Below are 26,835 nucleotides of genomic sequence, written 5' to 3'. Positions count from 1 at the left end.
GGCTGGGGGAGGACAGAACCACAGGGAGTCGCAGATGGGCCACAGGGCGGTGCCGGCAGGGAGGTCTGTGGTATGAGTTTGCTGGTGCAAAACCTGCAGCAGGCAGGAGAGGAGCGTGTTCAGGTGGAAGCTGTGATGTGTGGAGGCAAAGTTGGTGGCCCGGAGAGGTCCTATCCACTGCACCGGGGAGCCGATGCGCTGAGAACGGAACTCATCTGGCAAACCTGTAGGAAGTGCAGCTTCCTCCTGCTACACACTTGGGCCCAGGAGGTGGGGAAGAGCCCATCCTGACAGGGCCTCCATTCCCAAGCACTGGAGCCAACTTCCTGAACCTCAGGATGAGCTTTACGTGGGGTTGAAGTATTGCCAACTGTTCAAAAAGGAGCTCCTCACCAGAGAAGGTACTCTAGGGGGACGGTGACCGCCTGTCACCAGGCTGGGGTATGTTTCCAGGTGACATCCCTCTAGCCTGGGGAGTATACTGTGCTCTTGCCCGAGACAGGCTTTTGGCCTCTCACTTCCACACGGCAGCTCTGGCCTCGGCTCCCACCCCAGAGCTGCACCCCCAGCAACTCTCCCCGGAAGGGACCCAGTACTTCCTGGTGCTGCATCCTTGGACAGGCTGTGAAAGGAATTGAGGCTGTGGCCACAGGAACAATTCACACCTTTTGTAAGAGGATTTATTTCATTTACCAACAACATGGGGTCAGAAAAGCCCAGCTGTAGGGAGTCTTATCACTAGAACCAATCTCACACAACCTTATGCCTCTGCTCTGTCTCCAGCCCTTGGGAGCCCTCAATTGCTCAAGCCCCCAGCTCCTGGGTAGGCGAGGGCCTCACCCTACCCCCTCCCTGCCCACAGAAGGAGGCTTGGTATGCTTCAGCCCCCTCGCCCAGCTGCCAGTTTCCAGGTCCCTTTGGAAAAGGACACCTTCTCAGCCCAGCAAGGATCAGAAGCAGGGAGGCCAAGGCAGCTGGTGACAGTGGACCCTGCCCGAGCTGAGAAGAAGCAGGCCTGGTAACCTTTTCAGAGGACCAGAGCCTCCCCAAGCACTTCCCCCTGCATGGTGATCCACAGTCGAGATCTACAGAGCCCTGAAAATACCTGCTGCAAGCCGGCAGACAGGCTGGTGCGAAGGAAGGGTGGCAGAAGCCAGCCAGCAGGGGGTGCCAGAAGGAAGGGTCTCAAGGCCCTAGAGTAAAGTGCTCTGGCCCAGGCTGCCCTTGGAGCTCCCACCAAGGTTCCCTTCCTGCTCACACCAGCCCCAGAGCCCTAGTCTTCACTGGAGTTGTCGAACTCCTCCCAGTCAGACACACTCATCACCTCAGAGGCGAAGTCCGGGTCGGCCTGGCGGTCAGGGGTCCCACGGGGCGGCTCAAGGAGCAGGGAACGGGGCAGGGTGAGCACACAGGCCGCCAGGCCCGAGATGGAATTGTCCAGCTGGGGGCCCTCCTCCCAGCAGTCCTTCTCCACGTCATAGATGTGCACGTAGCCTGTTCGGCTGCCTCGGTTGTGTGAACGGCCACCCAGCACATAGATCCTGTTGTCCAGCACAGCAATGCCAGGCTCACCATGCCCCGCTGGGAGTGGGCAGACAGATGACCACTGCCCAGATGTGCAGCTGTAGCAGGCCACCTGCAAAGTCAAGGCCAGAGTATAGCCAGACACCTGCTGGGACAGGAATGCCAGCCTGGCCCAGGCCATCTGGGCAGGGCCGCAATCTTGGCCAGGCCCCGGATTCACACCAAGGCTGAGGGGCACATGGGCTGTGGACACACCCTGCTCCCCGGGGGAAAGGGTTTGGGACCAGTGTCGAAACACTCTGTCCCAATTCCACGGCCCACAGTCAGCCTGTGGCCCCAGTAATAAGGGTGTTCTCCAGATGGCATGCTGTCATTTTCCACGGTCTGGTGGTACTGCTCCCAGAGCAGTACCCCTCCCCTCCGTAAGACTGAAGCTGACTGAGGTCACAGATCCCACATAGTATCTTCACCCAACCCCCAACAGCACCCCATACCAGGGGGAAATGCAAATAAAATGTGGAAATAGCTGCTTGCTGACTAATAAGCATCAATGTTCTCTTGTTTTCAAAAGTACCTCAAACAGTAAACAAATTCATGGAAAAATGTTTAACCTACCAGTAACTCAAGAAATGCAAAATAAATGGTCAGAGACAAATTGTCTGACCAGAAACCTTAACCAAAGACCATAAAACCCAAAGCTGGTGAAGGTGTAGTGAAGCTATTCTGCTGTGCATTTGTCTGGAGAAGAGCAGGTTGGCAATATGTATTGAAAACCATACGAATCTTACCTTTTGACTTAATAATCAGCTTTGGTTCTCCAGCTGTGGTAGGCCAAGAACTGGCCTCCCACAGAAGGCCACGTCCTAATTCTAGAACTTGTTGCTCAACATGGCAAAAGGGACTTTGCAGAAGTGATTAAGGCCATGAACATTGAGATGGGGAAGTTAGCTGGGTTTTCCAGGTGGAACCACCTAGCTGTACCAGCCCTCGAAAGCAGAAGGGAAGGTATGACAGGAGAGATGGGAAGTAAGGACAACCTGCTGTTGTTGGCTTTGAAGGTGAAGTGGCCTGGTGCCAAGGAATGCAGAGCTCTCTAGAGGCTGAGAAAGGCCTTCAGCTGACAGCTGGTAAGGAAACAGAGACCTCAATCCCAGGGTCACAAAGAACTGAACCTGCCAACACCCTGAGTGAACAAGGATGTGGGTTCTCCCCCAGGGCCTCTACAGAGGAGACACCCTGACAGCACCTGGATTTGACCCAGGTGTGACTCATGTAGGACTTACGACCTACAGAACTCCCAGAATACACTTATGCTGTTCTAAAGTGCCAAACTTGTGGTGAATTGTCATGGCAGCAGTAAGAAACTAATACACCGCAGCCCAGTGGGTCTCACCATGGGGGCGGGGCTGTTAAAACAGACAGCTGAGCCCCACCTCCAGAGCTTCCTCACTGCATCTGCGGTGGGGCCTAAGAGTCTGCATTTCTAATGCATTCTAATGTGATATGAATGTTGCTGGTCTAGGGATCATACTTTGGAAACTACTGTTGTAGCCTAAGGAAATAATCAAAAATACCTGAAAAGCTCTCTAAAGCAAATATTACTTATGATGTTATTTGAAACAGTTAAAACTTAGACCAAGCCAAATGACACACCAGTCTGACAGAATTTTGCACAGCCACAGAGGTGGGGGGCAAGGGGTGGCTATGAAGATGAGACATTCACTAGAAAACACCCATGATGAACTTCAGCCAGAAGCAGAATGGGCGGTTCTTTAACTATAATTGGGCGGAAATCATGAACAGGTAGAAGGACTAAAACACAGTGGCACAGGACTGGATTATGAGTGTTTTTCTTCACCTGTATCCGATATTTAAAGGTTTTGAAATGTGGTTATATCAGCTTTACAATTAAAGTTTTTAACAATAATAAAACCAAGTGAAACTACTCCGTATGATACTGTATCGTGATATATCTGCCCAAACCCACAGGAGGCACAGCACTAAGAGTGAGCCCTCACGCAGACCGTGGACTCTGGGTGACGACAGTGTCACGGCGGGCTCACCGGCTGTAACACGTGTCCCACGCTGGTGGGGGTGTTGACACTGAGTGTGTATGGGAATGGGGGTATACAGACCTCTGTACTTTCTGTTCAATTTTTAAAATAATTTTTTAGGGAAGTTTTAGGTTTGTAACAATACTGAGAAGGCATAGAGCTTTCCTGTCCATTCCCCGTCCCCACACATGCGTGGCCTCTCCCAACACCAACATCTCCCACATGGGTCGCGTTTGTTACAACTGATGAACTTACACTGACACTCGGTCACTCCAAGTCCACACTTTACCTGAGGGCGCATTCTTGGTGGTGTACACACTATGGGTTTGGACAAATGTATGACACATATCCATCACACAAAGTAGCTTCACTGACCCCCAAATCCTCTGCTCTACTTTCTGTTCAATGTTGCTTTGAAAAAGAAAATCGTTTAAAATTTTCTTGCTGTGAACCTAAAACTGCTTTTAAAAAATGAAAATTTTTTAAAAGGGGCACACGTTGCAAAGCATCTTCTATCTGTAATGACCGGCAGGGACAGAACACCACATGTGTAGGCAGCCCAGCCCCACTCACCTGGTGCACGTCCCTCCTGTAGCCAGCATCGTTGTTGCTGCCCCCGATCACGTACAGCTTGTCCAGGAGCGTGGCCATGCCGTGCCAGGCACGCCGCACAGGCCCGTCGGCCAGCGCATGCCAGCTGTTGCTGTCCGGGTCATAGCAGTGAGTCTCTTTCAGGTAGTCCTCCCCTCTTCGGCCACAGGTAATGTACATCTTGCCCTCCAGTGTGGCACCAGCATGGGCATACACCTGCATGGGCCACCAAGAGAACAGGGGCAGGCAGGGAGGGGGCAGGAGGGCAGTGAGGAAGGGCGGCCAGCAGCCTTTGCCAAGGCCACTCAATCCCGTAACTGCCTGACACCTCTTGGTTTCACCAATTTCCTCTTCTTGTTCTGATAAGAGTGCTCCCTGGATCTTTGCTAGATGTACTTCCAGTCACCCACCCCTGACCTCTTCCTGATGGGGAATGATTCTACAGACCCAGAGATGACTCTGAGCTTCCATAGGGGAGAATGGAATTTCTGTCTTTCCCTGGCCCCTAAAGGAGAAATCTGCATGGGGGAATCTCAATGAAAGCTAAGCATCATTTTCAGAGTCAAAAGAGAAGACACAGCACTTCTGGGAACCCTCAACCCACCCTTAGTTGCTTCCACCTCTCCCCCACTTCCAATGACTAGCAAATCCTCCCAGGCCTGCTGACCCCACTTTCAAAATATTTGTTTGCAAACGATATCTGATACAGTGAGGAAAAAAGCAAGATGCAAAAGTCAAAAAATCAAACACCAAGAGTAATCTTTAGTTACGTGTTTGTGTGGGAGAAGAGAATACACCATCCTGCTTTTGACTTTGGTCCTTGACCTTTCACGTGCTTTCCACTGTGCCCTGGTGCCCAACCAGCCCCCACAACAGGCACCCCTCCTGCTGGTCCCTACTGCCCCAAGGACCTCCTATCTCATACCTATCCCGTGCAAGGCCCTCCTGCTGTAACTGTGGGCACTAAGGCAGGGCACTTTTTTGGAAGGGAGAGGAGCCCCATGGGGTGTGGCAGCTCCAGGGTTTGGTCCAGGGACAGTTGCCAGCACTCAGGCTGTATGGTGGCCCAGCAGGTGGGTGGGGAGGTAGAGTGGAAAGCAAGGGTCAGAGCAGTGGGCAGGATACACACCAACGGCTTAGGTCTTCGCCCATCAATGGTGGGGGGTCTGGAGAGGTTTTATTTTTTAAAAAATTTAATTCCATTTTGATGCAAGTGTAGTCATAAGAAATAATACAGGCCCCACGTACCCTTCAATCAAGACTCCCTAACAGTAAGTTTGTATAACCACAGTGAAATGTCACACGATCTTGACACTGACACAGTTAAGACACAGGACATTTCCATCTCCACTAGGATCTCTCCTCCTGCCTGTTTATGGTCACACCCACCGCCTTCCTGCCCTGAAACCCTCCTTAACCCCAGCAACCACTCATCTGTTCTTCACTTTGCCATTCCACAGGTGTTATATGAATGGAATCATGTTGTATATAACTTCTTGGGACTGGCTTTGTATGCCAAACCAGGTTCTCTCCTGTTGCTGCATAGTTTATTGCTTTTTATCGCCAGGTAGCATTCATTCCATGCTGAGTATCAGACACAGTTTGCAGCGAACTGGTTTTTCTGCATCTTCACCAGCATTTGTTGTTACTACTTTTCATTTTAGTAATTTTGAGGTATGGTTTTAATTTACATTTCCCTAACAATTAATGATGCGTTATACCACTTCTATGTCCAAAATAAAAGTTGAGCATCTCTCTATGGGTCTGTTTCTGGATTTTCCGTTCTGTTCTATGGACCTGTGTCTCTCCGTCTCCAGTATCACAGTGGTGATTACTGTAGCCACGGAATCAATCTTGAAATTGGGTCAACTGATTCTTCCCTCTTTATTCTTTTTCAAAATTACTGGAGCTATTCTAGAGCCATTTGCCTTTCTATATAAATTTCAGGATGATCATCATATCCACAAACACACTTGCTGGGATGTTGTTCAATTACTACATGTCAATTTGGAAAGACCCGGCATTTTTTATCATTTGAGTCTTCCGATTCTCGAATATGGTATGTCTCTCCACTTATTTACATCTTCTTTCATTGGCATCTTAACAATTTTCAACATATAAATCCTGCAAAGGTTTTGTTAAGATTTCTACCTAAGCATTTCATTTCTTAAGCAACTGTAAATGGCATTATATTTTTAATTCAGTGTCCATGTGTTTACTGCTAGAATACAGAAATAGTTGACTTTTGTACTTTTACCTTACATCTACCCCGAGATCTTGCTGAACTCATTTGTGGTAGGATTTTGGGGGGGAGGGTAGATTGCTTTGGATTTTTGGCAATTTGTCATTTGTAGAGTCAGTTTTATTTCTTACTTTTCAATTTGCATGCCTTTTCTTTTTTTGCCTTATTTCGCTGGCTAGAACTCCAGGGCTATGTTGAATTAAGAGTGGTTGGGGCTCAAATCAGTCTTTGGCCATTAAGTCAATGTTAGTGGTAGGATTTTTGTAGATGCTCTTCATTGAGGAAATTTATCCCCATTCTTATTTTTTGAGTTTGATTATGAAAGGATAACTATTGTCAAAAATTTTTTTCTTCATTGACGATATGATTTTAATATAGTGAATTACAATAATTGAATTTCAAATTTGAAACCTCTCATCTCTATATAATCAACCCCATTTGGTAATGATGTAGTGGTTTGTTTTGTCTTGTAATTCTATTTGCTAATATTTTGTTAAGGATATTCATGTGTATACTTCTAAGAGATCTGTCCCCTTTTTTTAGTACTGTCTGTCTGGTTTTGATATCGGTAATATTAACTTCATAAGATGAACTGAGAAGTATTCTCTCTTTGTCTGTTTTCTAGGGGGGGAAATCATGCAGAACTGGTGCTAACTCTTCTTTAAATGTTCGAGAGAATTCTCTCGTGAAATCATCTGGGCCTGGACATTCCTCAACAGGTATGGAGTTATTCGAATTACTTTACTTGTTTTGTATTGAGTGAGTTGTGGAGATTGTAGTTTTTTGAGAAATTAATCCATCTCATCTAAGTTGTCAAACTTACACGTGTAGAGTCATTCACAGTATTGCCTCACTATCTTTGTGATGTCTGCAGGATTTGCAGCAGTGTTCAGTTTTATTCTTGATATTTTCAATTGTGTCTTCTCTTTCTTTTTGAGCATATTTGTATGGGTGGATTTGAGATATAGTTTGGAAGTAAGTCTTGCTAGAAGTTTGTCAATTTTATCGATTTTGTGAAAAAAGTTCTTTGATTTTCTCTATTGTTTATCTGCTTTTATTGATTTCTGCTCCTCTCTCTATTATTTCATTTCTTCTGCCTGATTTGGGTATATTTTGCCCTTCTTTCTCCAGGTTTTTGAGGCAACATCCTAGATTATTAATTTGAGGTTCCACCCTCCCTCCCCCACTGCTAATGCCAGCTCTTAGTCCTACAAGATTTCCTGGCAGAACGTTAGCTAGGTGCAACAAATCTTGACATGCTGCCTTTTCATTTCATTCAGTTCAAGATATTTTTTATTATTTCCCTTTGACCTCTGGATTATTTGGAAGTGTACTGCTTACTAGTTTTCAACAGTCTAGTCAGTTTACCTCTGAACTACAGCTCAAACCCATCCATCTCCTTCCTTCTCCAACAGTCTCCACCCTCTTCTCTTCACAAGCACTCCCATGCTTCCCCTTTCTCAGAATAAACTGTGAAGTCCCCTCTTGGCCTAGAAAGTACCTCCTTCCCTCAGTCTGCCATCTCCTCAAATGGACCTTCCCCAAACAGTCTATCCAGATTTGTCCTGCCAGAGCCTCCTTCCTGGGCACTGTTTAGCTCAAGTCCCTCTTAATTCCCTCATTGCACTGTGCACAACTGGTAATTATTTTACAGATTTGTTTAGTGGTTAAGAGTGGTCTCTCCCACTAGGCTGTAAACTCCATGGGGGAGCCTCTGTCATTTCCTGTCACCACTGCATCCCCAGGTCTTAGTATAGGGTAGGTTAATAAATAGTTGCTGAATGGGTGAATATGGGAAGGAAGGGAAGAAGGAAGGGAGGGAGGGAGGGAGGAAGGATGGAAGGAAGGAAGGAAGGAAGGAAGGAAGGAAGGAAGGAAGGAAGGAAGGGAGGACGGACACTGGCAGCCAGGGAGAAACTAACTGAAGGCCAAGGCTGCCCCTCTGTGGCCACAGTGGAAAACTGTGGCTTCCCACACAAAGACCCCCTCAGTCCTCTGCCCCACACGCCCAGAACAGACCCTTTCACTCCCATCTCATACCCTTCCAGAGCCGAATTCAGGAGTTCATCCTCATCCACCAGGTCTCAAGAAGCCCTGGTATTTCCTGTGCAAAATCTGCTCCTTTCTCCAAGATGGACGTAGGGAGTATTTCTCTAGATGGGCTTCCTTCCCCAAAGAAGCTGAGGAGCAAGGAGCATGCCAGCTTTCCCTGCCTGAAAGGAACCATGGTGAGAAACCCTGACCTTGGAGAGAGGCTGGACCCATCAGAGAGGCCCCTAGCCCCCAAGGGTCAACGTCTAAGGCCCTGGGGGACTGGGGAAGGGTGAGAGATAAAGAGGGGAGGTATGGAAAGAGGTTCAGAAAGGCAGGAGCTCCTGCCAAGGTCCCAGAGCTAGTTCAGTAGTCCTCAGCAGAGGCCCACATGTCCTCTGTGCCACCCCCTCCTTCTGAGGTACTCAGGGATCCCCAAAGGAGTGTAACAAGTGCTCTTAAAATGACAATGCCGGTACGAACAGGGTGCACACTATGCTCTCAGAGGCTGGGACCTGGAACATGAGGGATCAGCAAGTCCTTGCTCTGGGCTCTCATGTCTGATTTTAGGGCTGGGGTCCAAGTACCCCAAAGCCACAGGACAAAAAAGAGAGAGAAATTTTCCTAAAGCATTGCCTTTGCACAATGAACCTAAGTTTAGACATCTCCAAATTGGAACAAATGAAGGTACTGTACAGGAGGCAAGTGATTAAAAAATAATAAAAATTAAAAAATACAAATTATCAAGTATTTGGCATTTTAAAGGCCTACTCTCTAGGGGAGAAATATGAGACTTTTGACATTTCATTTCTCCTGTTTAACACCTTTGGATACAAGCTGGCTCATCTCAGCTGTGCTAAAGGACAGATGAGGAGAAGGTTTCTGTCTACATTTGAATTTCAGAGTTAGAGCACTCCCTGGGGCCAAGATGGGAAGAGCGAGAAATGGTGAGATTCTGGGGAACGAGGTCTGGAAGGTTGAGAGGCTCTCCCAGGCAGCTGGCAGAGTCGCATGGGCCCCCCATCCTGCTCTCAGGCAGGGTCTTTGGAGGGATGTGGACTCTGCTCGCTGGAACTGATTGCCTAGCCTGGCCTTTGGCTCACTCAATACACCCCACAAAGGAAAGCAGGTGGGAAAAGGCCCCCTTTGGACGGGTTATTTACCTCCCTCTTGAGTGGGGCCACATAGGCCCAGGAGTTGATGGTAGGGTCATAGCGCTCCACAGCATTCAGGTCATTGTGGTAGTCACGGCCCGCCACTGCGTAGATGTACCCGCCCACGACACACACACACAGGTCGGCGTGCTCCTGCTGCAGAGACTGGATCTGGAACCAGCGGTTGTGCCGCGGGTCGTACCTTGAGAGGACATGAGGACAGCACATCACTGACAGGTGAGATAGCACCTCCTACTCCTACTAACTATAACCCCTGCTTTCTCCTGAACTTTGGACCTACAACTGTCTCTATCCATCTCTACCTGGCTACTCACCTGTCTGTTGATCCCACCCTCACCAGCAAAGCTCCTGCTCACACTCCCAAAACCCTATCATTGTAGCCCAGGCCCCTCAGAGCCCAAGTCCATACCCACCTTTCCAGCACTCATAGCCTGTCCCAGGCCTGTCCCACTTTCCAGGAATCCTCCTACTGCCTCTACCCCTTCTATAGGCTGCATGTGGGGCACCCAAGCAGGGGTGCTGTTGGATGAATACAGATAATTACAGAGCTTCAGGTGGCCAGGGCGCTGTGAGCCTGAGACCTAAAGCCCACTCTTCCCCTGACCAGCATCTGGCGCTTTTCCCTGGGCACATATCCACCCAGGCACCTGCATTTCAGCTCCTGCTCCTGGAGCTTTCTTGCTCAATGGCCAACACATAGATATAGCCTCTTTCACGTAAGTTTTAATTTTTCCACAGGAAGACCAAGTCCAAAGAGGATAAGTCAAACTTCAAGTGGTTCAGAAAAGAATGGATCAAGTTTCCTTTGGCCTGTGCTATATACTGGTCAGTGAAGAGATAAGATGCATCCTTTACCCCAAAGCACAAGTTAGACTCATTCTGCAGCCATTTCTTCCTACCCACATCATTTGGCCAGCCCCTCCCTGCTCGCCAGGAATTCTAGGAACCAAGCTATCTCAGAAGTCAGGGGCTACAGGACAGACACAGGGTCACACAGAAATGCAGGCTCGAATCCCAGTTCAGCCTGTGTAGCTGGGTGCATCCCAGCTTTTGCTCTTGGCATTCACTTAGTTTCCATACCTGTCCAATGGGGTGATGTCATCTGCCTAGAAAAGCTATCATGAAGGATCATAAAGGACAACACGCATAAAAAGAATCCTTGTTAACCTGAGGGGAGTTTATAAAGAACTAAGGTTCATGTCTGTATTCCTAGACTTCAGCATAGCACCTGACCAGGGCGACCATACACTGTCTGCTGAATAAAATAACATAGGGGTAAGATTACCAGCAGTGAAATCCTTTTTCTTCACTCTATAAATATGTACTGCCCACCCAACATGTATCAGGCACAGTGCTTAGTGTTGGGGATCCAGAGGGAAACTCAAGACAAGGGCCTTGCTTTCCACTCGAATGGGAAACAAGCTAAAGAGAACAGAGTGAGTACCCAGTGTAATTCAGGTAACACACACACAAACAATAATAAGGTAAGAAGAGACAGTGATCCATCCACAGCAGGGACTGGGGAAAGAAAATCTCTCTTATGGAGATAAAGAAGGGCCTCCTGAGAGAGTGGCATTTGAGATGTGAATGACCAGGGACACAGCTAGGTGAAGGTCAGGCCAGGAACAGGCAGCCAGGCCAGTCCAAGGTGCACCACTCAGAAGCCCTGTCAACTGGCTGGGATGGTGCCTTCTACTGCCTTTCCTATGCACGACACTCATTCATGTACCTGTCTCTTCTTCCCAATTCTTTTTATTCCTCTTCTTTGACCGAGTGCACAGCCTCAAGAGGGACGCATATGGAGTGGCGAGGGAGGAAGGGGACATCTGCCTAGCCAGCCAGATCAGTCGAATCAACCCTGGTGACCAATGGGGTGACAGACGTTGCAGCTGGACTGCCCTCACATCCTCTGCTTCCCTAGTGTGAGTCAAGCACAGGTCAGCATCTTCCACTAGACTGAAACAAGAGCCTCCAGAGGTTTATGCTTACTTCCTTCTGGTCTCCTGCACGCACAGCTTCCCAGGCAGAGTTCACTTGGATTTGTGGTTTCAGATTTAAGGAAACACACACATACAGACACATGCCATGCATCAATAATTTAAAGGTAACCAGTTTTGCTTATTTCTTATTTCTCACTGTGTTCTACATCTCACATTTTCTTATTGGATTAATTTTCCACTTTGTCAGAATAAATCCCCAAGTAATATTTCTTTTCCTAATAAAAATAAGCGTATTATTGCATATAAGGATATAATCAGTTTTAATCACTTTAATACAGACTTTGGATCATCCAACTTCAAACTCAGAAGTGAAATCTAGAGTTGGTACAATTATGTTCTAGGGTCCTTGTTAAATTCAGTAGGTTTTTTTCTTCAGTATTTCCATGACTTAAGCATTCCCATGACTATTAATGAAGTCCATTACAATTAACACATTTTTGGAAATATATTTTAATAGATTAATAGTCATGGGAATGCCTGAGGAAAAAAACAAGTTGTTATTCTAAGTAGGGTCAGGGCATGTGGCAACATGAGACCAGCTACTACAAGGTAAGTAAGGTGTCCAGTCAATTTTCAGTAGCCCAGACTGCAGCTACGAAAAGGCACAAACACAGAAGGTGGACAACATAGAAGCAATCAAAGAAAGAAAAGAGAAACAGTGGTATCTGGGAGGTGAATACAATTTGCTCCAAATGAGGTAAATTTGTATATAGTTTCTGTACCAATGCTTTAAGATATAACCTGTTAAGTACCTAGCACCTTAAAATGTAAACCCTAATTTACTGCAAAATCTTGTTTCCCTATATTCTAAGAGCCTAAGGGTTATAAAGCTGGTGAAGTATGCAAGGGAAGAGGGAAGAGAACCATACTCTTAGATCACTCAAATTAAGATCCATTTTCCATCTGGCAGCTTTAAGAATCCACTGGGAGATGAAGGAAACGTTCACTATAGAAATGACGGACCCCAGGGCCCTCCCTGCCACCTTGCCAGATGCTCTGAACCCGAGCTCCTCAGTGATGCCTGCTCCCTCCAGGAAGGCCCCACAACCCCACCTGCCATAGTGGTCCAACCTCCTGATTGGAATTTGAGGCTGTGATTATCAATCACAGAGGCTGATACTAGCATTTCCCAGAGTCTGACTTGGGTCTCATATCACCTACTCAAGAAGGGAAATTTAACCTTAGCCGGGTAGCTCAGTTGATTAGAGCACTGTTCTCCTATACCAAGGTTGCGGGTTCCATCCCCAGTTAGGGCATATATAAGAATCCACAACCAATGAATGCAAAAATCAACATTCGCTCTCTAAAATCAATAAATTAAAAAAAAATTCTTTAAACGGAAAGGAAAATTTAGACCAGCCTTGTGTGAAACTGCATGTAACAGCAAAGACTACAGGCCAGCAGCATCCTGCCACACTGAAGCCTCCCTGCAGGCAAACACCCTACCACGTGCTGAGGGCTGGAGACCACAGTACTCTGGAGACATCTGCTTTACAGGGCTGTGGGTTGCTCAGCAGGGAGATCTGGCCTTGCTTCTCTAACTGGGAAGCTGAGCTCCCTAAAAAAGAAACTTTGAGGCTTGGCTGGAGGGAAGCTTGAACCAGGTGCTGCCACACCCACTGAGGATGGCATCTGATATGAGTGAAGGTATCGTCTCCTCCTTTTGGAATCCGCTATGCTCCTATTTGACCACAACATGCTGCCAGGCTTTGGGTCTGATCAGTTTAACAAAGGTTATCACTTCCTGGAGCCAGGAAAGAGATCAGAGCTGGCTTAGGAATGGTCAACTCTTCCTCAGTCCTGGTCACTCACTATGCTTCGGAGAGGCATAGCCAGTCCAGCCCCACCCCAGAAGATAAAATCATGGACGTGAACTTGGTCTGCACCTAGCTCACAGATGCCAGAAACAGTTGGCAATCTCTCTCTCTCTCTCTCTCTCTCTGCAGTGCCATCTTTCAGCTCGTGCAAGACAAAAACTTCCCGCAGGCACCAAATCCCAAGAAATCAAACCAAACTACAGTGGAGGGGGCTCTGGAAACAACAGTAGCTGAGGCAGTGGGGATTTACCCTACTTCCTTTGCTCTGCCCAAAGAAATGGGTTTGTGGGACCACAGTCTTAGAGACTGACAGAGCTGAAGACCCCTACAGACCATAACAGTTCACAGAACCCCCTCCCAGAAAATTGCCTCCTCCAGGGACCTCATGCCTAGCACATGGCTGATGGGGTGGAGATCAGGGTGGGGGTGGAGAGTTGATATAAGGCTCAGCAATGCCTGTCAGCCTTTTCTGTTCCCCTAGGGGAGGACACACTTGGGGAAGCAGCAGCAACAGAAGGCATGCTCCACCATTGGCTTGTGGTCAGAAGAGCAAAGCAGACAGGCAAAGGAAAGCTGGGATGAGACATGTCAAAGTTCCAGAATGGGCAAGATGGAAACAGCAGCTGCCTATCCAGTGCTCCTGCTCCTAGGTCCCCTCCGTCTGAGGTCCAACTGTCGTTTCTGCCACCAGCTCCCCTCCTCTGTGCTCAGCCAAGTGCAGAGTTGCAACCCAGCCCCTCACTGACAAGAGAGCAGGGTGTGATCCAGGGTAAGTGTATTTTTGAGACGGGGACAACAGCAAAAGAAAGCATTCCAGGTCCCCTTTTATGTCAATGCCATCTACATTCTCCAAAATTAACCTGGAATTAGTTCCACAAACAGGGCTACCCCAACAAGCCAAGATTAACATAAATGGCTGATTGCCTTCATCCATGGTGATATGCCCACACAGAACCCACTCCCTAACCAGCCCCGAGCCCATGACTCCTTCACTACAGCATAACCTGCAGACAGAGGTACTGCCAGGGGCCCTTTCTTACCTCCAGCATCGGGATTCAGCGCGGAACCCCTGGACATTGTTGTCCCCCCCAATCAGGTACACAAAGTTGTTGAGCACCGCGATGCCCTGGTTAGACATGCGTGGGGCCAGAGAGGCAGTGAAGTGCTTCCACTCTCCCAGCAAGGGGTTTAGGTACTTGGCCTGGTCACTGAGGACAGTGGATGGTGTAGAGTGAATGCCCCCGAAGCCCACGACGCACTGGAAGTCCGACCGAAGCTCCGTGTGTGGGCCCTGCAGGCTGGGCTGCAGGCTCTCGTTCCGGTGGTACATGAGAGCATCGGCTACTGTGTCTCTCAGTGGGCTGGGGTCCAGCTTGTCATACAGCCGCTGGAGGACCTCGGCTTCCATTAGGGGAAACCGCACAGTCTCAAGAAGCTTGGAGGGCTCAAGCAGTGAGATCTGGTCTGCCTGCACCTGCTCCGGGGTGTAATGGTAGAGAAGGGCGCCCTCATATACCTCAGTCTCACAGGAGACCTCCAGGCGGTTGCTACTGAGGAGGGAGTAGACCTTCTCCAGGGGAAGCTGGCGGTACTTATCAGTCCTCGAGAAGGCCACAAAGTTTTTGAGGATGTAGGTGTCCAGCTGCTTGGTCAGGCGGCTTAAGTCAAATAGCTCTGCCAGCCGGTAGACATCAAGGATGTTCTCCTCATCTACCCAGGACATAAGGAAATCACAGCAGAAATGGATGATTTCTGGGATCTGTGAAGAAAACAAGACCCATTCATGCCTGGGAAATGGTATCTGGGCACAGAAGGCAGCCACGGCCGTTACATGGCTTGTGAGGCTGTCCTCTGAAGCAGAGCCCCCCTCAACCGTCCCCAAACTTCCTTGTAGCAGAGGCCGGTGCAGCCTCTTTCCCCAACACCAAAGACAACCGGGGCTCACTGCAGGAGGACTGGGGTTTAAATCTTCACTCATAAGTGAGTTGTGGAACGGTCTTAAGCTGAGACTCAGTTTCCTCATCTATAAAACAAAGATAAAGTGGAGAGGAATAATGACAAATGACATAATGCACAGCAACTCCCTGGCACAGAGCGAACCCCTAATATATGACAGTTGCCTTTTAGGTCAAAAGAGAAGCTGGAAGCTGCACAATGGCCACCATGTCAGCTGTCCCTGGTTTGGAATGCACCTGAGACCCCTACCCTGACCCCCAGCTCTCCAGAAGACATTTAGCTCCTTTCTTCTGCCACAACCCCCTCAACTGAAGGCCCAGCCAGAGCTCCAGGCTCAGGGAACCCAACCCTTGCCCCAGGAGAAAGGTCCAAGCTAACCCTACACTAACAACCACCAGCAGGGCATTCCTAAACACCCACCCAGTACCCATCCTGGGAAACTGGCTCAGAGTTCTTGAAATGCTGAAATCATCCAGCCTGGGCAGAGGCCTGATCAACTCAATATCAAGGGGGCTCCCAGGTGGTCTACACTTTCCTTTTCCCAACTGTGCAGAAGACCCAGGGGGTTGGAAGGAGGGCAAGAGGGAGGACAACACTTAGGTGGGAGCTGAGAATTGGACCACAGGGTTTAAGGGAACCCTGTGATTACATCACCAAAGCATAGCAGGATAAAGGAGACAGAGGGTAGGGCTCTAGGGGAAGCAGCCAAGGTACTGCTAAATTCTTTAGAAAAACAGGATTTGGGAATTTCTTTAAAAACAGGAATACCTCGCTAAGCCAGCATAATCAACAAATTGACAAGTGCCCATAGAGTAATTCTGCCTGCACCTGAAACTTAAAAATAAACCGTTCAAATAATTTTATTTTGTCTGATCCAAGACATTTAGTACCTGCCAGGTGGGTATGTTAAAGGGCTAAATGGAAACCTGGGAAGTGCCAGGCACGTATTTCCTCACACGAAGAATCCCCAGAGTGCTCTGCTAGGTCCCAAAAGTCTTCCCTCAAACATTTGTTTTCTCCCTTGGCCTGCACACTTCTGCTTTGCTTCTTCTTCCTAAAATACCCAATTTTTATTTTTAAAAATAAAAAAGATTGTAAAAAAGATTTTATTATTTATTTTTAGAGAGGAAGGGAGGGAGAAAGAGAGGGAGAGAAACATCAATGTGTGGTTGTCTCTCACGCACCCCCTACTGGGGACCTGGCCCTCAACCCAGTCAATGTTCCCTGACTGGGAATCGAACTGGCAATCCTTTGGTGCGAAGGCCAGCACTCAATCCACTGAGCCACACCAGCCAGGGCTAAAATACCACTTCTGATTTGTTGTGGGCAGGACACCGAGGACCAGGTTCTGGATAGAAGGTGAGAGCAAACTGCCCTCAGTGGGTCTGGGGAAGCAGCTTCTGAAGAACCAAAGCCTCTTACACAAGGACCATGTTGCCTTTTTCCGTCCTCGTCATAGCAGTGGACCCTCTGCCAGGTGGAATCTCACAAAGGAATCACCTCAAGTCCACCCCACGAGAGGCTCAGCAGACAGAACTCATCTGCTGGGGATGACTCAGTGGGGGAGGTCTTGCTGACATTCACACCCAGGTTCCTGGAGACACACCATCAAGAATCTAGCACAGGGCACAGCATACGGGCGTGGGGGAAGCTACCAAGAGCTAGTGGCTATATGAACAAACATGATCTGGTGAGCCTACTGACTTGGAATTGTTATGCCAAGTAAAACCTGCTTTAAAAACCACCACTGCATAAAAGCCCAACATATTAAAAGTAAAACAAACAGAGCTGGGCTGCTCAACGTGAAGTGGGGGCTCCCTTTGCTGTGCTATTCCCCAGAATGGCCTTGGAGGTGCTAAGGAGCACTGGCCGTTCTCTGCCATAAGTGACCTGGGGAGATAGCAGGTCTCTAAGCTGATGGGTAGAAAAGGGAAAGTGGTCTTTGAAAGATGGTTTGGTATTGATGTGCATGATGGATGGATTCAGAGGAGAGAAGGCAGGGGCCAGCTGGAAGGTGTGAATGGAGGGCAAAGAGGAGGACATGGAAACAGAACAGTAATATTTATTAGGATGACCTGTGCAAACTTGGACACAGAGAATGAAGATGAAAGGGCTCAAGGAGACATGGAGGCCCCAGCAGAATGGTCATGGGACACAGAACAGGGTAGCAGGGAGAGGAGCGAGCGGTGGAGAGGAGATAATGCCGGCAGTGAGTCCCTGAGTGGAGAGCTGAATATGGGACTCAGGTGTTGCAAGAACCTGATGAGGGTTCCCAAAGCAAAAATAACAAGGATATGGGGACAGAAGAAATCTCTGAATAAAAGAAGGCAGGGAAATTTTCTGTCACAGAGGCCACCCTGGCTCATGTCCACCTCCCTATCATGTACGGCCAGACAAGCCTTACTCAAACCAACCACCAAGCAAGAATTGAGCACCTCCCACCCGCCAATCTGAGGGGAATGGCACAGGAATCACACGGTGGGCATCCAGATGCCCTGAACAGGTTGGCTTATTTGCGACTTGACATTTCTCTGACTGCCCCAAATGTGCTCTGATGTAAAAAAAAGTCAGGATCATGAATTCAGTGTAGCTGTCTGACGGACAGCCCTTAAGAGCAAAGCATGTGCAGGCCCAGCCTGTGTAACTTCACCAACGTTGTCAAGAGTCAATTCAGTCTTTTAAAATTTAAGCCACACTTGTCAAAGCCTCCGAAAACTTTTTGAATTCTGTAGGAAAATAAGTATTTAAACTTCAATAAGAAGGGAAAAGTAGTTTCAGAGATCAATGAGACCAAGGGAGAAGACAGGCAGAAAGAGCCTAAGTAGCAACACTGGGGGAAGTTCAGCCACACCCAATACCAGCACCCATAGGATGCCACGGGCTTGGCTTCAGTTGCTTGTTTACATGCAGGACCTTTTAGTAGCAGGGAGACCCAGAAAGAGGGAACGAAGCCAGCAGAAAAGCAGAGGGCAAGGCAGAGGAGGAACCTGGATCTGGAGACCTTCAGAGCAGCTCTGCTTCAGTGTCCAGAGCCGGCCAAGCCAAGCACTCCCTGGGACTCCCCATCCCACTCCACAGTCTCTCTTATCCGCCCTGCCTGACCCACCCTTATGCCACTGCCCAGCAGGCACTCAGGGAAACCACACCCAGGAATGGGCCTGCTTTGCTCCAGTGAAGTAAGCCTCACCTGAAGCTGGCAGGCAGCAACCAGCGTCTCCTGGACATTGCTCAGGCTGAGCTCCAGCTCGGAAGTGTATATGAAGTGCAGTATTTGGCACATGGCATTATAGGATACACCGTGGATTAGGACCTCTTCCTGCTCCATTTCCTTCAATCCCCCAGCAAACATACCTCTGCAAAGTGAAAACATGAGACAGCAGAGTTATACTAATTAGGACACCAGCCCAGACTACGAAGAGCATGAGCATCTGGAGCACGGAGCTGGCTGACCCAGCATCAGTGTGTGACAGGACACTGGCTCAATCTGAGCCCTGAGTCATCCCACAAAAGGCATCCATGAACTCCTGACCAAGTATGGGTAGCCATCCTAGAAACTGCCCTGTCTCCTGTTTCATATGCCCCAGGGAGTTACACGTGAGCCTCGTGGGGGTAGAGATCATGTCTGGCTTGCTTTCTGCTTCTTCCTAATAAGTTTCCTGGATCACAGCAGGAGCCCAGAGCATGTTATGAAAGAATGAATGAATGGGAAACAATGTCATTCTAATCAGCATATACTTACTGGGTACCTACTAAATGACAGGTATCATTCAAGAACAGAAGAGAAATAACAAGTAATGTGCAAGATCTCTATAAACACAGAGTTTAATGCTGGGAAGACAAACAACAAAGAAACACGGTATTTCAAAATCATGCAAAGAACTCAACAGGGCAAGGATGGAGGAGAGCATGGCTGGGGAACACAGTGGGTGGAGAGCAATGGGGGTCTGGGCGGGGCTAACATTAAGGAACTGAGATGAGACTGAGCGGCACCTCACCAGGCAGGGGAGAATGTTCCATGTGGAAATGAACACCCAAGTCCTGGGCAAGAACAAGCTTGGCACACAAGCAGCCAGGGCAGAGAGGGAGTGAGCTGAAGGTAGGACACAGAGCCAGGTCCTGCTACCCCAGGGCAGGGTAGAGTTTGGATTGAAATCCAAGCATAATGAGATGCTATGGGGGAATTTTATACTGGAAGGTGACATGAGCTGGCTGACTCTTCAAATGCGGGTGCTACTGGTCAGAGTGGAGGGGCTAAGGAGAGGCAAGAAGGTTCCTTCAAGCCTGGCAAGAACTGTGTGGCTGGAGAGCTACAGTTAAAACTCCCCTTAAAGGGACTGGAGAGAACATGCTGACAGACTGGACCCAGCAGAGCAGAGAAAGAATCAGGCTCTTGACCGGAGTCATGGTGCAGCCAGCCGGGCAGACCGGGACTTGAGAGGATCAGGGTCAGAGAGGGCAGTGAGAGTCCCGCTGTGGCACCATCAGCATGACACCATGAGGCATCCCAGTGGCGAGTCGGTTGTTCAGAAGGAAGAACCTGGTGGTCAGGGTAGGAATCAGGCTAAAACATGGCAGTCAGTAACACCGAGATGATAGAGTAGCTATTTTTTATAGTTTTTAAATTTTTCCACTAGGTTAATACACATGCATAGTAGGAGACTAATACATGAAAGGGTAAAAGTCTCTCTCCCTCCTCTGCGCCAGGCCCCCAGTTCTCCTCCCCAGGGCGGCACTATCCCCAGAGGCAATCCACATATTTCCAGTTTTGACTTAATACACCTTAGAAATGGATCTTTATCAGTGTATACAGTGCTGCCCCTCTCCCTATAAAGGTTATCGTAATTGATTGAACCCACTCTTGCAGGAGTGCACTTGGATTACTTCTAATCCTCCATTTTTTTCACCCAATGGATGGTCCTATCCTCACAACATTTTGCTTATGGGACTGCAAGGATGAATTCCCACAAAAGCAATTGCTGGGACAAGGGCTTTATATACATTTACACTTGGATAGTACTGCCCACACACTATCAACCTTGTAAGGGAGAAGCCTTATAACCAATGGGAGAGATAATCTCATCAAATGCTTCAGAGCCATTTCTATATTCTTTTCTGAAGAGTCCAGATTCTTTGCCCATTTTCTATTAGACTCTGTCTTGTTAATTTGTAGCAATTATTTTTGGGTGAGTTGAATTTCTTTTTGCTACTTGGAAATTTTTATTTTTTTTAAAGATTTTTATTTATTTATTTTCAGAGAGAGAAGAAAGGAGGGAAAAAGAGAGGAAGAGAAACATCAATGTGTGGTTGCCTCTCACACATCCCTCACTGGGGACCTGGCCCACAACCCAGGCACATGCCCTGAGGGGAATCAAACCTGTGACCCTTTGGTTTGCAGGCCTGCACTCAAACCACTGAGCCACACCAGCCAGGGCAAACTTTTTGACTTCTATAATATGTATTCATATAGACAGGGACAGTCTCCTTTCATTACTTTTGTTTTCCACAATTTACTGGTCACTGCTTGTTTTAAATTTGAACTTTCGAATCAGTCTGTGCAATTCCCCCCTAATAAACCCTCTTGGTATTTTTATTGGAAACATGCTAAGTATCTAGGTTGACACAGACAGAGCCGGCATCTCTGTAATGGATACAGCAGGCCTGTCTCTATCAAGCCAGCCTCTGACTGTCTTCAGAGGCCTTGCATGGCACCTCCCCACAGACCTGGCTTATTATTCCTAGACATTTTACTCCATATGCAGCCACCCAGGGCGCTTTCCCATACTCTGAGGTACTCCCAAGGAGACGATGGGAAACCCCAGAGGGTCAAAGGCTGAAACCCAAGGGGTGAGAAGTGTGAGCCGGGAGGTATATGGCTAGGCAAGAGTGCAGGGTCCAACACACAGCTGTGTGGACCATGTGTATATAATACAAATCGCCTGGCCTTGGCTTTAGCACCCACAGGGACCATATGTCCTGAGCACTGACCAGGGCCTATGTGTATGAGCTTCCAGCCAGCACTGCAAGAACACAATGAAGAAGGGGGGTGGGGAGAGATGTGGCACTGAAAGACTAAGATGTGACGTGTCCAAATATCTTTTAAAATATGGATATATGTGTAGAGAGAAGGCAAATATGGCAAAATGTTAACAATTGGTATTTAGGTGTTTATAATACTATTCTTTCACATTTTCCACAAATTTGGTAATTTTCAAAATGAAATGTTGCGAAGCCAGAGTAAAGTTGAAAGGAAATCTGTTTTATACCAAGATATTATACTTATAGCAGAGAATTAATTTTATAAAGTATAATATTACAAGTAAAGCCAAGCATGTCATCTTTAAAAGAAAAGAGAACACAGCCTGGAGGTGAACACCTAAAAGAAAAACAAACCCTAAGACCCCTTCTTCTCTCTTGCTGCTGACCAAGTCGCCAAACAAGCAGTGGGAGCAGTTAAGGGTGCAGGGGGCACCTGGTAGCTTCTGGCTGGTTCCTCCCGCCCAGTCATGTCAGTACTGACTCATCTGTCCAGTGGAAAGCCAGGGTCACCTATTATTTTACTTATGAGAACAGGTGTCTGAAACTCACCTGAAGTAATCACAGGATGCAGCCAGCAGGATGCGATGGGCTTCAATGTGCCTCCCCTCCACCACCAGGACTACGTCGAAGAGGATGCCGCTGTCCCGAAGAGCCAGTAGCCCCCGGAGCAGGGCCTGGGAATGCTGTGTACTTCGGTAGGTGTTGTTGACACAGTGTGGGGGAGAGGGCTGCACGGGCAACTTGCACAGCTGGGTGAACTCCTGCTCCTCTGCCATTCTGACCACTGTACCAGACCTCACCACCTTGGCCGTCAGCTGGCAAGACAGAGGGGATGGGGAATGAGCCAGGGAAGAAACACCACACCATGTTCAGCTGACCAGCTCTGCTCCCAGTGGCACCTGCTGCTCACCGAGCTCCTTTCTTCCATCCAGCTTACCTGTGCTTTCTGCGTTAATTCCCTCTCTCCTCCCACCACCTGTTCAGATTTGGGACCTTCTTTCTGATGACCTGTGTCCCTTCATTGCCAAGTCTTCATCCCACTTACCTCCTTCAGCACTGCTGTGAAACAGAAGGGTTCTAGAGACAGACCAACCTAAACTGAAGCTCCCCCTGTCCCCAAGGACTCACCAAATGATCAACCTGAGCCTCAGGTTTCTCAAATGAAAAAAAGGGAAATAGTAAAAGATGAACATAAAGCATCTGTACAGACCAGGTTCAAGAGCTCGTCCTCTCTCCCACTGAGAAAGAACAAAACTGAGTTCTCCATGCAAAAATGAATGCATAAAAATTACAACAGGCATTTAGTGAGGCACTCTCCCCATATTTGTTCTAAGACCATTAAAGTGGCTAATATCATCTTGAAATAGGCAGGATCTTTGCCAAAAATAGCTAAGGTGACTGACTGCTCTGTTTTCTCTCGTAATCCCAGGAACATAAAGGTAGTTACTATAACATCAATATCTCCCCCAATCTTTTTACTAAGTATATGGCTTCAAATAAGTGACGTCTCTTTGAGCTTGTTAGCTCTTCTATAAAATGGAGATAATCATAGCATCTACCTCATTGAGATGTTATGTGTAGGTGAATTATATCCTGAATACAACACACATGTACAAGGCCTTAGCAAAGTGCCTGGCATATAGTAAGTGCTCAATAAAGGTAGTGGTTATTTTTTAAAATTACAACAGGCCTGAATGGTGGTCAGGAGTCCCAGGGAAGGGTGCAGGACCTGCCTTCTTCACCGAGATTCTGAGATTCAAGATCATCTGCATCGTGTTTTAAATTCAAGGTTACTACCTAATATTTGAATCAGCATAGTTAAAAAACTGATTTGACTAGGAGGCTCAGAAACTAATCAGTAAAACAAACCTACTTCAAACACTTTGGCCACACACTCTGAACCAACCAGAAGTGACCACAGACAGCTGGTTGCTCCAGATCAGGGAGGCGCCAGTCTTGCACCACATGGTGTAGCCAAGCTTTGCACTCTCCTGACTACAGCACAGCCAGCCAACCAGCGGCAGGGAGAGGCTACCTGTCACTGGACCTTGAACATCTGCCTTCTTTATCTCCAGCTACTCCACTATCCCCTCTGCTAAATGTTTCTTCTCCAATTCCCTACTGCATCTCTACAAGAGAAATTGATACAAAATTTGCCAAAAAGAAGAGGCCTTTGCTTACTGGGGCTCAGGAGCATACTCCCCCATTGCTTCCTCCTCTTCTCCCAGAACCTGCTTCCCATTCAAACAACATGCTCAATTCTCTGTGCTGGCCTCTCAGTAGGCCTCTGACCACCCATTCCACCTTCCTTTCCACCAGTGCTGACCAACCTCTCTTGCCTGGAAATTCTGCCCTATAACAACTCTTTCCCTCTTTTCTGATCTCTTCCCTTCGGCCAACACACACTGCCCAAGCCCACCCCTCTCTCCCAAGAGCCTGCCCTGCATTCCCAATCATACCTCCAACTCAGTCCCTAATCCAGCCAGCAGCCCTCCCAATTGGTCTAGTTTTGTTACTGGTACAGCCACCATTTCCATGTCAGAAACCTCATGGTCTCAGTGATCTCTTTTCCTGTCTAGGACACAAGGACAGCCTTTGTATCCTATCAGACCCTTTAATGCCATGCCTCCATCCCAGATGGCCGTCCCTTTATTCCTCCACAGCCACCACTTTGGGTCAGACCACAGCAATGACACCCAACTGGTTTCCTACCAACTGCCATATCCTCCCCAGCTCCTCAAAATGCCCCATAAGCATGCCACCTGATTCCTCAAATGCTAGCTCCCTAACACTTCCTACTTGGGGCTTCCTGTGATATGGCTCAAAACACTCCTTCCCCTGTACCTGTCACTAGCAGTGATTCCACAGAACACTAGACAACAGTGAAAATGAGCAAATTAGAATGAAAACTATAGTCAATGTGGAGAAATCTCAAAGCCACACAGAAAAAGAACAGTATGTTGCAGAATATGTGTAGTATAATTTCCTTTACCAAAAGTTTGAAAACACATACAACACTACTGCCCAATACTTCTTATAGATAGGTGGTATGGTATGAAACAGTATAGACACTTTATGAGAATTCAGGGTCATGATTATCTCCAGGAAGGAAAAAGGGAATGTTTTTCTTAAAAAAAAAAAAAAAGACAAAATATTAGGGTATGATAGGGAGAGGCAGTATGTTATCTGCACTTTATCTGTCACTGTGAAATATTTAATCACTGAATTCTCAAACCTGTTCTTGAATATGTAATATTCACATGATTCAAATTCAAAAGGCACAAAATGGTAATTTGAAATTTAAATTTTCTTTCCACCTAAGGCCCTACCAGATCCTCTCCCAAAGGAAACTACAATTCTTTCCCCAATGCCCTTCCACATGGTACCTATGGAGTCACAGAATCTGTCATTCTATACCCCCCCTTTAATTAGCCTTTGTATATAACTTCATATACCTCCCACAGTCCATTGTATGGATAACCATATTTTACTGAACATCTGGGTTTCCTGATTGTTTACTATTGCAGACAATTTGCATAGAAAATCACTGAGATGTGCCATACATGCAGCAGTTACCTGAGGAAAATTTCCTAGATACAGAACTGATGAATCATTTTAACTTTAGTATGTCATTTTAATGGATATTGTCAAAATGCCCTCCACAGAGTAGGTACCAATTCATTTCCCACCAGCAAAAGTATGAGAATCTGATTCCAATCACTGTTTACCTCACCAGTGGTGTTTCTTTTCTTTTTAATCCTCACTCAGACACTTTTTTCATTGCTTTTAGAGAGGTACATTGATGAGAGAGAAGCATCGATAGGTTGGTTGCCTGGCATACAGGGATCATACTCACCTAGACTGGGAATGAACCCACAGCCTAGGTAAGTGCCCTGACCAGGAACTGAACCTGCAACCTTGGGACTACACTCTAACCCACACCAGCCAGGGCCAATAGTGTTCCTTTTTCAACTTTGTTGACTTCAAAGTTGAAAAACAGCACCCCACAGTGTAACTACCTTTTGGTAATTCTGTCAATTTTGGTAATTGACAAAATCACAGAAAACTTAAGTCGAATGCAGTGCATCCTTTGTGATTCCTTCCCCATGCCTGCTTTTCTGAAATAAAGTTCTTAAGATCTCACTCGATGGCACTCTCCCTTCTCTTATTCATTTTGCGGAAGTTACTCGATCACGAAGCCTTCCTTTCCTAGATTACCGTAAATTCCTCCCGCCCCACAACATTCTAGTCATCAGGAGGAAGGCCCTCCACTCTGTGCTGTTCAGAGCCGCAGAACGGAGCGGAAAGCTTTATGTCCCAAGTAGGTACAAACTGAAGGACATAAAACAAATTTTTATAAACTCAGAAACGACAGAGTCAAAGGCATTTTTGAAAGATTTTCAACTTAAACCATCTACTATTGAATAGGCACCAACTCCTCTGCAGGGCCCCAAAACAGTTCCTGCCCTCAAAGAACCTCATCCATTCACAGCATGAAGCCAGGTCTGCAACAAAGGGAAAGGGGCAGCTCAGGAAGAGGACTGAGCGGGTCCTAATTTCCAGACGAGGAAGCCTTCCTCTGGGTGCCGACTCCGCGGCGCTCTGGAATGTGTCTCATCTCAGAAATCAGAGTTGGAGCATCCCGACGCGCCAAACCTGCGGCCCTGACTCGGCGCGAGGGAAGCCCTGGGAAGAGCCCAAGAAGGTGGAGGCGGCCCCGAGGCTCCAGCCCGCCCAGGATTGGAAATAGTCAGAACTGGCCGCCGCTGTTTCATCAGGACCGGAGATCGCCCTGACAGCGCGATCCCCGGCTTCTCTCTAAAAACAGCGCGAGCTAGGGAGGCTGGGCTCCCTTGGCTACAGCCCCCAGGAATCTCTACGCTCGGCCCCGGCGCGCGGCTGAGGAAACTGAGGCTCACAGGCCGAGGTCCAAGGTCACACCAGGTGGCGGTAGTCCAGACGGGCCCCGCCTGCCTGTTGCAGGACGCGCCCGCGCGACGCCGAGGGTCGCCGCGGTGAAGGCCGCGCCTGGACGCACAGCTGGCAATAGAGCCGACAAGGGGCCCGAGGGCCCTGCTGCCGCGAGGAGGACCCGGACTTCAGCGAGGGCTCGCCCCAGGCCCCGCCGCACCCGGGGGTCCAACCAGCCGCGCCCCGGCCACGTCAGGCCCGGGGCTTTCTTCAAGCCGCCGCCCCCACGCCTCCCGTCCGTGCCCGCCCCCGCGTCTCCTGGACCCCCGCGCTGCTCGCCGGAGCCCCGCGCCCTCACCCGGCGCCAGCCCCCTCGGCCCGCGCTTTCCCTCTCCCTTCTCGCTCCGCCCGCGCCTCGCAGCTCACCTGGAGCCGCTGTAAGCCGAGGCCGCACTCGCGGGAGGCGGGGGCGAGCGCGCGGCTTCGGGGCGGGGCTTC

General features: G+C 48.3%; 1 protein-coding gene across 2 annotated transcripts; it reads right to left on the bottom strand.

The window, feature by feature from the left end:
- Positions 1–653: 653 nt before the first annotated feature.
- Positions 654–26,835, bottom strand: KLHL22 (kelch like family member 22). Of its 2 annotated transcripts, none has more exons than XM_028527775.1 (7): positions 26,764–26,835; positions 21,976–22,241; positions 18,578–18,743; positions 14,475–15,193; positions 9,606–9,798; positions 4,152–4,385; positions 654–1,636 (listed from the first exon to the last, which is right to left on the bottom strand). In XM_028527775.1, the coding sequence occupies exons 2-7, from the start codon at positions 22,200–22,202 to the stop codon at positions 1,274–1,276; spliced, it is 1,902 nt and encodes a 633-aa protein (XP_028383576.1). In that variant the 5' UTR covers positions 22,203–22,241; positions 26,764–26,835; the 3' UTR covers positions 654–1,273. The 2 variants fall into 2 exon arrangements, with proteins under 2 accessions (XP_028383576.1, XP_028383577.1); XM_028527776.2 differs by lacking the exon at positions 26,764–26,835 and adding an exon at positions 26,696–26,743.

This window comes from Phyllostomus discolor, chromosome 13 (assembly GCF_004126475.2).
Source record: "Phyllostomus discolor isolate MPI-MPIP mPhyDis1 chromosome 13, mPhyDis1.pri.v3, whole genome shotgun sequence".
Lineage (NCBI taxonomy): Eukaryota > Metazoa > Chordata > Mammalia > Chiroptera > Phyllostomidae > Phyllostomus > Phyllostomus discolor.
Note: the sequence above shows the minus strand (reverse complement) of the source record. Positions and strands in the feature narration are given on the sequence as shown.

What these genes read in the sequence shown, in the direction of transcription:
- KLHL22 (XM_028527775.1), bottom strand. Translation starts at nt 22,202, where the DNA reads ATGGCAGAGGAGCAGGAGTTCACCCAGCTGTGCAAGTTGCCCGTGCAG. An exon ending in TTGCTGCCTGCCAGCTTCAG is followed by an intron (nt 15,194 to 18,577) that starts GTGAGGCTTACT and finishes TTTTCTTCACAG; the next exon opens with ATCCCAGAAATCATCCATTT. An exon ending in GCTGAATCCCGATGCTGGAG is followed by an intron (nt 9,799 to 14,474) that starts GTAAGAAAGGGC and finishes TGTCCTCTCAAG; the next exon opens with GTACGACCCGCGGCACAACC.